General features: G+C 40.8%; 1 protein-coding gene across 1 annotated transcript in view; it reads left to right on the plus strand.

Moving 5' to 3' along the window:
• The first annotated feature begins 9093 nt into the window (after positions 1-9093).
• LOC131125806 (neuropilin-1a-like) overlaps positions 9094-14041 on the plus strand; it is a 62778-nt gene continuing 57830 nt past the window's right edge. Inside the window, exons 1-2 of the mRNA XM_058067692.1 lie at positions 9094-9566; positions 9771-9945. Of these exons, the coding sequence (XP_057923675.1) occupies positions 9482-9566; positions 9771-9945 (260 nt within the window). The 5' untranslated portion in view covers positions 9094-9481. The remainder of the gene's footprint in view (positions 9567-9770; positions 9946-14041) is intronic.

Here is a 14041-nt window from a genome sequence, read left to right on the forward strand (position 1 = left end):
GTGTACCTCGCCGCTCTCGCTCGAAGTCAGCTGGGATAGGCTCCAGCATACCCCTGCAATCCTAGTGAGGATAAAGAGCATAGAAAATGGATGGATGGAAGGTCACAGGTCACAGACACACACACTGTCACCTCTCAGTCACAACACTATCACTCTTCATTTTTTTAGTTTTTTTAAAAAAAGTATTAAGATCCAGTTGTCATCATTTTTTACAGCGTAATGCTTTCTAGTAGTATTACACAAGTTTGTGTGCAACATCACCTCATGACACACAAAACATATACTAGTACCGTGGTCCACTATGTCTGACAGGCTGCTCTCCGTCATCGCGTTTGACCTCCAAGGGTCCACACGTGTCACATTTTGGCAGCATCGCGCCAAGCGAGGGCTCAGCCTGGACCAGCCTGGACCAGCGCCAGCACTGAGAGCCCATGAGGAAATTTCAAACAGCTGTCCCTAAAAATAAGGCAAGGCGTGTGTGAGGAATGCAAGAGGGCTTTCCTTTCCCCAACCTGCGTGAAGTTTGGACGTAAATGTCACCAGGATGAATGCCAAACTTTTTTTCTGGACTTAAACTCAGTCATATTTTTTTAGTGGCTCTCACTTAACCTTCCTCTTGTGTTGGGGTCGGCACCGACCTGTTTTACATTTTAATGCATAAAAAGAATCCCATAACATTTGTTTATTGCATCAAGGCTTTTTGACTTTGTCAGGAAACTCTATTTCAACAAAATAAAACCAAAAAAATAATTTTTACTACATTTTAAAATGGTCTGGTTGAAATTATGACCACTGCATTGTTAGGGTCGGTTTTGACCCGGTTATAATAATATGACTATAAAGCAATATTTTGAGCCAAAACTGAAATCACAAGTGTACAATTAGCCAACACAATGACAACCAGCTCCTCTTCTCATCATGGAAGCTTTAGGGCAGGGGTCTCAAACTCAATTTACTTGGGGGTCCACTGGAGCTTGGGTCTGGGTGAGAATGTGCCGCATCAGGTTTTCAAAAAAAAAAAAAACAAACAAAAAAAACGCATTTATTAAACACAAAAAAAAAATTTAAACTTCGCTTTTTCTACTGATAAAACATTCCACTGTTCTCAAATGTCTTACTTTTTATTTTTATACACAAAATAAGATGAAAAACAAATAAACAAATCAAGAATAAAGAAAATCAATCAATCAGTAATAAATAAATAAAATAATAATAATAATAAAACGGCAAATAATAAAAACTTAAGAAACCACATAAGTTGGTGGGTAGACAAATTATTTTTTTCAGATTAAAATGAACAAAGCATTATTAGAGCCCTGTAGACATGACAAAACACGACTATAGTCACATTTATACTCTTTTTATTTACATCAAATTGCGCAACTGCAGGGTCTTGAGACACATGCTAACTCGCAAACTAGAGAGCTAGCAACCTAAACAGTAGCCTCCAAGTTATTTCCTTTAAACTGAAATAGCCAAAAACTTACCACTTCCACACGGATAGGGAGGATAACTATTAACAGTTATTTAACCTTTAACATGAACATTAATCAAACGTAATAATTTTTTCTGGGTACATGATACCATACAGCATCCATATCAAACTTGCGCGGGCCGCACTAACATTAAACTTTCATATCAAGGCGAGGGCCTCAAACATTTGGCCCGCGGGCCGCGTGTTTGAGACCCCTGCTTTAGGGGATTCTCATTTTGACCAATTTTCCGGTATACCAGTGAGGTGAATTCACTCATTTGACTGATGGCTGATTTCACATTTACAATTTGGATCTTGGAAAGAATGGCAAGAAGTACAGTGAACCAAGATCTGGACCAAATTTTTGGTGACAATGAGGGTGAGGACAGACCAGCATAGCCATTGAGATGAGCAGGAGGACATCGTGGAGTATGATCCAGAAGACACAGATGATGCGAGTCAGATGAAGAGGTTGCTGGTGGTGAAGCTGTTTTATATCCCTCAGTAATAGCCAGGTAACAAAAGAATTCAATTTATGAATATGATTCTTTTGAGGTTCATTTGACCATTTTTGGAAATTGAAATGGAGGGGTATAGTGACAAAAAAAGGCCTACATGCCTACACCAAAAGTATTAAAACCAACATTTTCATGGATGAGGAAGCCTAAGAAGGTAACCAAGACATGAGAAGGAAATTTGATGGTAACTTATTGTTTTTAGTGTATTTTATAGCTGATTTAATACATGGGTCAAAACCGACCCTTTAACATAAGAGATGATACCAGAAAGATAACACAAGAGGAAGGTTAAAATAATTTATTTAACCAAAAATTATGACACCATACAATATTATCCACTCAATGGCTGGATGTCATCATTCACTTGTAGTATTTTGGGGTATTTTTATTAGTAAAGCTCGGCATTGGTCACACTTCTTACTGTAGGTTGAATACCAAATCCACCCCTTAGCCCTTCCCCTTTGCTCAACAACAATTCAAAACATGGCCAATATTCACATGGATTAGTGTGGTATCTGGTCCTGGAACACACTTCATTTCTAGGGCTGTACACCCCTGAGTACTTACCCCTTACACCTTGATTTAAAGAGAATTAGGACACCACTTCATCCTCATGAATGTGCATGGGGGTAAGGGCTAAGATAAGGAGTAAGGGGGAAATTGGGATTCAGTCTTAGTCTTTGGAATGCCGAAGTGCATTTCAATGAGAAATACAGAAAAACACAGTCTACTGTCAGTACCTGGATGTTGCACTCAAAACCCTCAAAAGGGTCAGAGTGCAGTCCAAATGTTGTCCTCATTTCAAGGCTCTTGAAATGTGAAATGTAGCCACATTTTTGGTAAATACCTTCATAGCCTGACATAAAGATTATTTCCTGAAGACTGGAAAGCACGGCAGTCGAGTGGTTAGCGCGCAGCTAGGAGACCTGGGTTCAATTCCACCCTCAGCCATCTCTGTGTGGAGTTTGCATGTTCTCCCCGTGCATGCGTGGGTTTTCTCCGGGTACTCCGGTTTCCTCCCACATTCCAAAAACACGCTAGGTTAATTGGCCACTCCAAATTGTCCATAGGTATGAATGTGAGTGTGAATGGTTGTTTGTCTATATGTGCCCTGTGATTGACTGGCCACCAGTCCAGGATGTACCCCGCCTCATGCCCAAAGACAGCTGGGATAGGCTCCAGCACCCCCGTGACCCTCATGAGGAAAAAGCGGTAGAAAATGAATGAATGAATGAACTGTTGATAAAGCTTTTCACTGCTGTCAAATTAAAAAAAATAAAAAATAAAAAATAAAAAATAAAAAACAATAATGTGGAGAATAAATAGATTACATCAAATATGAACAACAATGTACTGTGTAAACAGTAATTTGTACAAAGAATTTAAATAATTTAGAATAAATAACAATAATTTAAAGGATAAAAAGTGTTGATAAAGCTTTTCACTGCTGTCTTGTACTTTCAGAGTAAACACCGGAAGAACTTGCTCCGGTTTTATGATAAATCCATCAGTACAACATAAGAACTAGTTGCTGAAAATGAATGAATATTATAAGACGATTAAAAAAAATACATTCATGTAAGCAATTCTGATTCAAAATTTAAAGCACAAAATAACAATGATAATTTGTGACCAGTGCTATTTTTAGAAGATACCTCATGGGCGCCTTGAGTGGTCCACGTGGGCGCATGGGCGTTGGTGACCCCTGTTATAAAGGGTAAATAAATGTTTAGTGTGAAAGTTGGGTTAGGATTAGGGTATTGGAATTCCTGTAACAGTAAAAAATGTGGTATATTCATGTGTTTCCCTGAGTGGAGGCTCGTTCTCTGGAGAACAGGCTTGTTGAGCACAAACATGATTGTCATACAGAGAGAGAGAGAAAAAGAGAGAGAGAGAGAGAGAGAGAGAGGTGCAAATTACTTCATGTCATGCAGGTGATGCATCATCATAACGCGAGTGTGAGAAAGTGCTAGCAGCTCAGATTGGGATGCTATAGCGGTGCCATAATAACATGTGTCAGTGTCCAGATGTGACATGAGTTATTATGAGTTATGTGCTGCTTTAACATGAATCTGTGTGTGTGTGGGAGCATAATAAAAGGTTGTCTTATTTTGTACATCAAGCATGTATATATATATATATATATATATATATATATATATATATATATATATATATATATATATATATATATATATATATATATATATATATATATATACTTTTATATATAGTATATATACAGACACACACGCGGCACTCTATTTGTATGAGATGCAGGGTGCTGGCTACCATTACTGCTTGCCGCCCGCCTCCAAAGGCTAATGGATCACTGTCACCGACTCCTGTAATTACTGAGACATGTCCATGTCTTTACACAAACATTACCATCACATGCCTGGGTGTGTGTGTGTGTGTGTGTGGACAAGCACATTGCAGAGCTAAAGACATGTATTTACTCATAAGTAAACACAATTGATTCTACTTTGAACGACAAAAACAACAACTGTTGTGTTCTCACTTTGCAACGTGTGTGACAACCGTGCACGCCACTGCTGATGCTATTTCACATTTAGCTGTTTCATGAAGGGTTTGTGTTGTGAATTTTCGCGTTGTTTACTCGGGAGGTTAAGGAAAGGCCAGCTCGTTTAGATAGAACATTTTCTGTTGAAAAACACAATAACGGCTACAAAAAAAACAACTCAAAGAAATAAATAAAATCATCCTCATAAAAGGCAACATCCTAAGAATGGGACTTTAAAGGGGATCTATTATGTTCCCTTTGTATTGAGTTGTGGATTCTTAAAGAGCAGCTACACACAATAACCCACACAGAAAACATTTTAGATCTTCCAGAATCTGTACCCATTTCAGCTGTATTTTATTGGATTTGTGCTTATATAAGGAGCACTGGATTATAAAGGCGCATGGTCAGCTTTTGAAAAAATTGAAGGATCTTAGGTGCGCCTTAGTGCGGAAAATACGATACATTTCACGAACATAAGAGCAAAACTACAAATGATTGGACTGGTTGTAACGCCCTCGGATGTGCAACGATCAGACAGCAAATAGTTCTTGTGTTGTACTGATGGATTTATCGTAAAAGTTCTTTTTCCGGTGTTTACTCTGAAAGTACAAGACAGCGCCGGAACAAGTACTTCTTCCAGGGTTTACTCTGAACCACTCTGACAACTCTGGCAACTCGCTTTAAGGTTGCAATGGTGGGTGACAGATGCAAAGTAACTTAGTAACCTAAGCCAGGGGTCTCAAACTCAATTTACCTGGGGGCCACTTGAGCTAGGGTCTGGGCAAGGCTGGGCCGCATTATTAAAAATATACAAACTTTTTCAGTGCTTTGGTTCCAATTTTCTACAATAAAAGCTCTGATAAAACATTCCACTGTTCTCAAATATCTTAATTTTTATTTTTCTGCACAAAATAAGATGTTTGGTTTGGTTCATTGTGGAGATGCAAACTGCTGGCAGGTATCTCATTAAATACAACTATCCCTAGCAATAGTCAGCACCTAACCCATTTACATCTTGATTGAGTTTCATTGACAATAGGCATAATGTAGCGTGGCTCAACGTGTTCAATGACGTGTTTAAACCCGACAAGGACGGGATCTTTTCTCTTTTAACCAATAACGTTTTGGCTGCATCGGGCTTTGCAAATGTATTAAACAGCGATGGATGTTTCAGGGATGCTGTGTTTTGCGAAAATCCTTTAAATACGCAATAAAGTCGGTCATATTAAACTTCCCCAGTTCTGTGCCACCATGGGAAACTTGTACCTGCAGGTTTTTCATTTTTAGACTTTCACGAAAAACACAGCCCTACTGCTGAGATCACTCCGACTCATCACTAAACTCGCTAGCACTTTGTTTTTTCAACATTCACATTTCTCTCCACCCGGTGTTAAACCTGGGCCTGGCTGGAATCCAACAAAGACACACATGAAGCTTTTCCTCAGCAGTTCTCGGTGTCTCCAGCTGGCTTGGGAACGTAGCATTGTTGGATAGCTTTTCACCCCACACCAAGCATTTCATTGCATCTCTGGTGAAAATGAATGGATTTCCGAACATGAGAGACTTTGTTTGAGGTAGCCATCTTTGCTGTCTTTTGACCTTAATTCAGGGCTGCACGGCGGCATTTAGATACCTGGCTGCCACCTACTGATACGGAAGTGCAGGGCTCGACAATAACGATGTACCGATGGCCCGGGGCAAGTTAAAACCAAATTGGGGCAAGTAAATCCAATCAGTGATATTCCCGTCGGGCAAGTGCACTTTGGCATGCCATACTGCCAAGAGTTTTTTTAAAAGCGGTTCTTGTTGGGTGTTGGTAAAACACGGACTGCGTAATTCCGGTGGTGATTTGCAAACCAATCCTTGCAAATCTTGAAATGGACCTATCAAAATCGTTTATCTAGACCGCGGTCGGTAGTCCACGGTCCGCGTTTTACCCACACCCGTTCTTGTTGGCGATCAACCAATCAGCGATGGTTTGACTAGGAAAACATCTATCATGGCGTCCCTGCCAACATGGTCTAATTGTTCAACAACTTGTGAAGGAAAACAGCAAAAAGTGATGAACCAGTGCCTCCTAAACAAGTATTTTATTAGCGGCAGCAAATCAAATGATGGCACAGGTGAGTGAATCACATTGCTGTGACAATTTGAAGTGGTCACAATGAAACACCACCGATTAGATCCAATACCAAGTGCTGATTTTGCACAAGCTACAAAATCTAGCGCTTCCATTTCTCTGTGTATTTTTCTCACCTTTGCTTCACAAATTATTGTTTGACCATTGAGCATTTTTTTCTGGATGAAAAACACTTTACTAGTACACAATGTGTCTATTCAATAATGTTTCATTGTGGTGCACAACTTCTAAAAGGCAAAGTGCCTAGAAGTCTCTTGACAATCCAGATTTCCATGCAACGTCATGATCTATGGAGGAAAACAACCACAAGAAATGATAATCATTTCATCTTTATTTGAGATTCTCATGTGATGCCACAAAAATGAGATGATATCATTATGGCAGTCTTTTCATTTTACATGGGGAAAGTTCGGGCAAGTAGTTCTCACCTTTAGGATTCCTCATGGGCAAGTCATTTTTCTTTTTAATGTAGAGCCCTGAAGTGTATTACAGCACAGTCTCGACAACAGCACATTATTTACCAATAATAATTAGGTGAAATTCCACACGCTGTTCTGATCATGTGGGTTCTCCACGATGAATAGAAGTACTGCTGCTGGATGGAATTCTGGGATGGACTGCTGGTATCGTGGTGCCAATATCGGCAATTTTGGCTGACATTGGCCCGATATGGAGGGTTAGAATTTAATAAGCTTTGCTTCTTCCTACTCCTTTTGGACATGTGGAACTGTGAACTGATTATGGGATGCACTCAATTGTAATCTGATGCATGTTCAAATAAAATAAAACCATTACCATTAACATATCCGATCTCAATATTGGATCGGGACACCACTAGCCCTGACCTTAAGAGTCTTCATTTGCATTTTTCACAGAGAAGGCCAAGTGTGGGAACTCTGTATAGTACAGAAGGTTCCCTAAGAAAAACCCTGATTACAAAAACATGCACCGTTACACCCCTAGTGGTGCACTTTGCATGGCTGCTAAATGAAACAATAGTTGTCAGGTGACACCAAACCCTGCCTTCTTCCAGCTCACGTTAAAGTCGGAAGCCACGCCCACGTGTCCAACGTTAACAACATTAAGAGAACAAATAGACAAAGAGCAAAGAGCAGTGCTCGCACGTAAAGCTGGAGCCAACCAGTTGAGAGCTTGATGGCAGTGACTTACATTGAGATTTATGTCAGGCACACAGGGACCCCCTAACCCTGCACCCCCACCCCACACCCACCCCACCCCCAATCAGCAGAATACATCACATCAAAGAGTGTGCTCATCCATCATGTTGTACTGCTCAAACATCTGAGACGTTACACATTTGCAAAGAAGGATCCCGGTTGAGATATCAGCTAGGCTACACGTGGAGAACAGGGCACTTAAGTAAGTACACATATTTATGATCGTGATATCATGAAACAGATGTTTCCAAGCAGACAGTATTGCGCAAAATGTAGCCGGACCTCTCAGACATGGATGATGAGAACTTCTCTGCAAACTCCTCATTTGTCACTTGATGTCTCGTTCCGCATTGGACTTTTGTCAAGATAACCTGATTTTCTTCCAATCAGCATCCATCAATATGGCAGAAAGTGTTATTGATCCTTGATTTAAGAACAAAATCCATTCTGGGTCATTTGCTGCGCTGAATGGGATTAGTCCCTTTTCGGAACATGTCTTATTTGTCTCGCAGGAGAGCGTCTGTCTCAGCTATTGTCTGGAATGTTTTATGTCAATGTTAATTATCTTTATGTGCTACATAAATATATTTCATCAATTATGTTCAGAATGGAAGAGACCAGCTTGACTACAGTATAAAAGGCAGGAAATTACACCGATCGCAGAAATAAACTGATCAAACTGAAGAAATGTAGAGTGAGATATAATATGTATATTAATGTCATATGTATGAATATAGGTATGAATGTGAGTGTGAATGGTTGTTTGTCTATATGTGCCCTGTGATTGGCTGGCCACCAGTCCGGAGTGTACCCCGCCTCTCGCCCGAAGACAGCTGGGATAGGCTCCAACACCCCCACGACCCTCGTGAGGAAAAGCGGTAGAAAATGAATGAATGAATAAAAAATATGAAATTATTTGGGGGGGGGGGCTTAAGAACATTTTAGGTCCCCCTAAAATAGGCCTAATGACGCCACTGGTTCAAACGTCCCATAAGGGGTCAGTGACCTGCTGGCTAACAAAGAGACTACTAAGTATTATTTTTTAATCCCAATTTTAAGGTCCTTTTGATTGTCTTCCAGTTGAAAGTGAGACTTTTGTGGATCTGAAAAAGGTGGGAGTGAAGCAACAAATTAGCTGTGTTGAATGCGAGTGTTTCCGATGTTTGGGCCATAAAGCAGCCTGGCGGTGTTAGTGTGTGTGGCAGCCTTCTTGGTAGCGGTAGCGGGTGTGTAAATTCCACAGTGGGTCGCGACACGAGGACCGTGACGGAGGTTGCGCGCGCAGGGAGGCGGAGAAAGAGCGAGTGAGGCTGGCGGTGAGGAGGACTGGGGTGATGTTCTCTGTTGCTGTTGCTGCTGCTGCTCGCTAAAGACGATCTTCTGCTGTTCTTCTACTTGGGAGTATTTCTTCAGCGAGGTTCTGGAAGTCAAGTCCCATAGCTGCCACTTCCACCTAACGGAATATCTCGTTTTGTTTCCCCTTTTTCCTTGGATTATCTTCTCCCGGACATGTCAAGTTGTTCCGCGGCGGTCCGGTGCTGAAAGCTCCCAGGATGCCAAAGCTGGACCGCGTACTTTGACACTATTTCTCTTTATCGTTTTTTTCTTTGACAACTTGAATATTTTTGATCCGCTGAGCCAAGGATGTTGCACAAGACCAGGACGTGTACTGGACCGCTTTGGTTCCTCCTCACACAAGTGGTCCTGGTGGCTGCGCTGACCCAGACTGGTGGGTTCTGGGTCCTTCCTAAAATATTATTAGACCCGATGACATGATAAAACCATAGAACACGTCTGGTTCTCTGCATTAATGTCTGCTGAAGTTGAGTGTGGTCGAATCATACAAAATTCGTCATAAAAATAATAATTTTTTTGGGATGTGATGCGTTTGACGTTCGATTCATTCGGTTCTGCTGTGTCCCTCTGGGTGCAGACGAGTGCGGCGGGGCCATCGACATCCACACCGCGGACTACCTGACCTCCCCAGGCTACCCTGGCGCGTACCCGCCTTCGCAGCACTGCGTGTGGGTCATCACGGCGCCCGAACCGGGTCAGAAGATCCTCATCAACTTCAACCCGCATTTTGATCTGGAGGACCGAGACTGCAAGTAAATAAGAGTTCACATAAGAGATACACACACACACACACGCTCACTCACGCGTACCTAAGTTTGTATAGATACAGTGGGGTACTCTGCCCCCTGTTGTCCATTAGGCGTCATAGCAGGTGTCAGATTTGCAGGTGGAGACACTAAAGGGGAGCACACCTGCATGATTGACAGTTGATTTTGTTTGAAAATTTACATTATAAGTCATCTTAGCCTGCTGCTGTTTGCAAATATCAGCTAATTGAGTGTTGTTGCTGTTGATTGACAAGTGATGTTTGATGGCTGTGTGTGTGGGGGGGGGTGTTTATTAAAATAATAATACTCATTTTTGATCGATTTACAGTAGCCACGTTTACATGAGGAGTTTTTCTCTTTCCAAATGGAATCTTTCCGAATGAACTTTCTGAAAACAATGGTATCCATGGAAAGGAATATTCCAATCTCTTGTCTACATTCATTCATTTTCTACCGCTTTTTCCTCACGAGGGTCGCGGGGGTGCTGGAGCCTATCCCAGCTGTCTTCGGGCGAGAGGCGGGGTACACCCTGGACTGGTGGCCAGCCAATCACAGGGCACATATAGACAAACAACCATTCACACTCACATTCATACCTATGGACAATTTGGAGTTGCTAATTAACCTAGCATGCACAGGGAGAACATGCAAACTCCACACAGAGATGGCCGAGGGTGGAATCGAACCCTGGTCCTCCTAGCTGTGAGGTTTGCGCGCTAACCACTCGACTGCCGTGCCGCCCTCTCTTGTCAAACAGAATAGTCAATAGGGCATGCCCAGTAAAACATCAACATCACGTGATACCGGCTTCCCCAAGTTTTTCTTTCACTTGTTGGAATAACTCCGTATTGCCAGTTTTTCGTCTTTCCAGTCTTGAAATTTCGTTTGAATCAAAAACAAACTTTGCTTAGTCCAGTGCCGATTGCTGGCCTCCATTTTTAAAAGTGAAGAACGTCTGGATCTGCGTGTTACGTCATATCTGAGCATGCGCTGAAAGAACGCACCCGGGATAAATTTAAACAGGAAAAGATCAAATTCAATCTTGCTAATATTTTATAATTAAACTCAGGACATGTTTTATATTGATATATATTTTCTTTTTTAATAAAAGTGGACTTGTGAATGGCGTATAGAAGGGTTTAGATTCTGTTTCACAGATGGCGCTAATGCACACGAAAGCTGCTTGCCAACCGCCAATAAACAACAGAAGAAGAAAAACACCAGGAAGAAGAAGGCACCCTGACAACTTTCCGTTTGAGCGGGTACAAGATACCTCAATCGGATTGGGGAAAGGAATATTCCACCCCTGGGAATCCCATTATATATTCATTGGGATTGTCACTTTTCTTTGGGAATGAGGTATATACAAAGGTTACATTCTTTCCGTTTGAGCAAATAAACCCAATGCAATTGGAATATTTGGCTCCATGTATACGTGGCTATTGTGGTACAAGTGTGGTACACTGAGAACTGTTGCTAATATTTTGGTGGTCTGATTTAGCGACACAAGAGTCTGAAGCTGTGCATTGTCTCACTTGTACTTGAGTTGAATCATCAGAACAAAGAAATAGTCAACTAAGGCGTTGTTGGTTGTTACATTAGTAGAGATGATAAAATTCCAAGTGTGTGTTGAGAGTGTGTCGCTAAGTTACATGAAAGTGTTTTTAAGTGTGTGTATGGTACGTAGAGGTACTCAAACACACCTTTTCCTTCCATGTATCTGCGGGTCATCCCTTCCATGTGTCTTCATGATGACCCACAGACACACATGTACTGTTGCTGGGTCCACACAGAAGCCCGTGTGTCTCTTGGCCCTCCATAAATAAGCTTTATTTGTAATGCCGGCTCCTCTATCTTTTTTAAAAGCTTCATGAACGACTCCTGAGTAAATCACAGTGCGGCTCACAGATGGTGTCCCCCACTACTATCGGATCATGTTCCAGACCCACGGGACTCATAAACATTTGTGTTGTAAGCCTGTCTGTCGATAGTATGTGTTTTTTCTGATTCGTAACGTGCTTGTGTGTGGGCTAACCAGTGAAACGTGGTGGATAAAACCTTACATCGCAATTATGGCATCCTCATTTCTTTTTCCATTGATGCATGAGTTGCGGTTGGAGCATCAGTGTAAACCAATGCAGACCTGCCAACATGTACACATTTATAGTACTCAACATGCAATTTGACTCTTGAATAGGCTTTTGCGTTTTCCATTGTCTTCCATTTTTCTGGTTTCTGTTTCAAATTCAGCCTGTGTAGTAGAGATAAATAAGTAGATATGATCCGTTTATCTAGGGGTCTCAAACACGCGTTTGGCCCGCAGGACACTAGTTTGAGGCCCCCGCCTTGATATGAAAGTTTAATGTTAGTGCGGCCTGTGCAAGTTTGATATGGATGCTGTATGGTATCATGTACCCAGAAAAAAATTATTACGTTTGATTAATGTTCATGTTAAAGGTTAAATAACTGTTAATAGTTATCCTCCCTATCCGTGTGGAAGTGGTACGTTTTTGGCTATTTAAGTTTAAAGGAAATAACTTGAAGGCTACCGTTTAGGTCGCTAGCTCTCTAGTTTGCGAGTTAGCATGTGTCTCAAGCCCCGTGAATTTGGGCAATATGTTGTAAATAAAAAGAGTATAAATGTGACTATAGTCGTGTTTTGTCATGCCTACAGGGCTCTAATAATGCTTTGTTCATTTTAATCTGAAAAAAAATAATTTGTCTACCCACCAACTACGTATATGTGGTTTCTTAAGTTTTTATTATTTGCCATTTTATTATTATTATTATATTAATTTATTTATTTATTTATTACTGATTGATTTTCTTTATTCTTGATTTGTTTATTTATTTTTCATCTTATTTTGTGTAGAAAAATAAAAAGATATTTGAGAACAGTGGAATGTTTTATCAGAGCTTTTATTGTAGAAAATTGGAACCAAATTTTTTGTTTTTAATAAATGCGTTTTTTGGGGGGTTTTTTTGGAAAACCTGATGCGGCCCAGTCTCACCCAGACCCGAGCTCCAGTGGCCCTCAAGTAAATTGAGTTTGAGACCCCTGATCTAGTATTTCAAATAAGAGGGGTGATGAAAATATTTCAGTCCCTGAGGGGTGGCATGACAGTAAATAATTGAGAACCACTAGCATAAACCAATTATTTACTGTCATGCCCTCACCCCCAGGGGACAGAAATGTTTTTCACAATTTGAAATATTGAACCTGATCATATTTATGGATGTATTTGTACAAACCACTGTATGGGTTGCTGTAACCAGCGTTGTTCCATCATGTTAACCTGTCCTTGCAACAGTCCTTTTTATTGCAAATGTTGATCCGCAGTTGTAGGAGAACATCAACACCATGCTAGCAGGAGGGTTTGAAGGGGGGCATTGGTATCAATGACCGGGGGATTTTTGTCATTTGCTGGTAGTTGTGGAATGTCACGTCTGTGAAAAGTAGTGATGACTTTTGGGAGGTGAAATGGGAATTCCATGGTTGGAATTGTTACATAAACGTGTATAGTGATGATCTTGGCTAATGTTTGGTCTTTTCTTTATTGATTGATATTGATTGACAATCATTTACAGTGGGTTTGCATTTTGGCCACATAAGGAAGACCTGGGTTTGATTCTCAGCTTGGCCATCTCTGTTTGGCGTTGCATGTGGATGGAAAATGGATGGATGTTTTGTGGGTGAAAAGCGGTATTATTGTTATTAATATTAACATTTCAACCTTTTCTTGTAACGTTATACATTTTTTGTTGTTATTTCACCTTTTGCTGTGGTTTTCCTTTTTAGTTTTCTTGTTCTTGTTCTTCTTCTTGTTGTTCCAACGGACCAGTAAAAAAACAAGCTGTGGGTTGTAAATGGCCGTCAGGTCACACTTTGACCTTCAGGAGGTGAAAAGTGAAGAAAATGTGTGGTTACTTTCCTGAAAACAAAGAAGGGTCTTCCTCAGTGTTCCCACAAACATAAAATGTTGAATTCCGAGATGTTTCCATGTAATGAAATGTGTTCGCTGACTGATTTTGCACTTGTAGTTTGTGGTGTAATAGTTCCAGTCATCAAGCAGCCTCTTGT

The sequence above is a fragment of the Doryrhamphus excisus genome, chromosome 1, assembly GCF_030265055.1.
Source record: "Doryrhamphus excisus isolate RoL2022-K1 chromosome 1, RoL_Dexc_1.0, whole genome shotgun sequence".
In the NCBI taxonomy this organism is placed as follows: Eukaryota; Metazoa; Chordata; class Actinopteri; order Syngnathiformes; family Syngnathidae; genus Doryrhamphus; species Doryrhamphus excisus.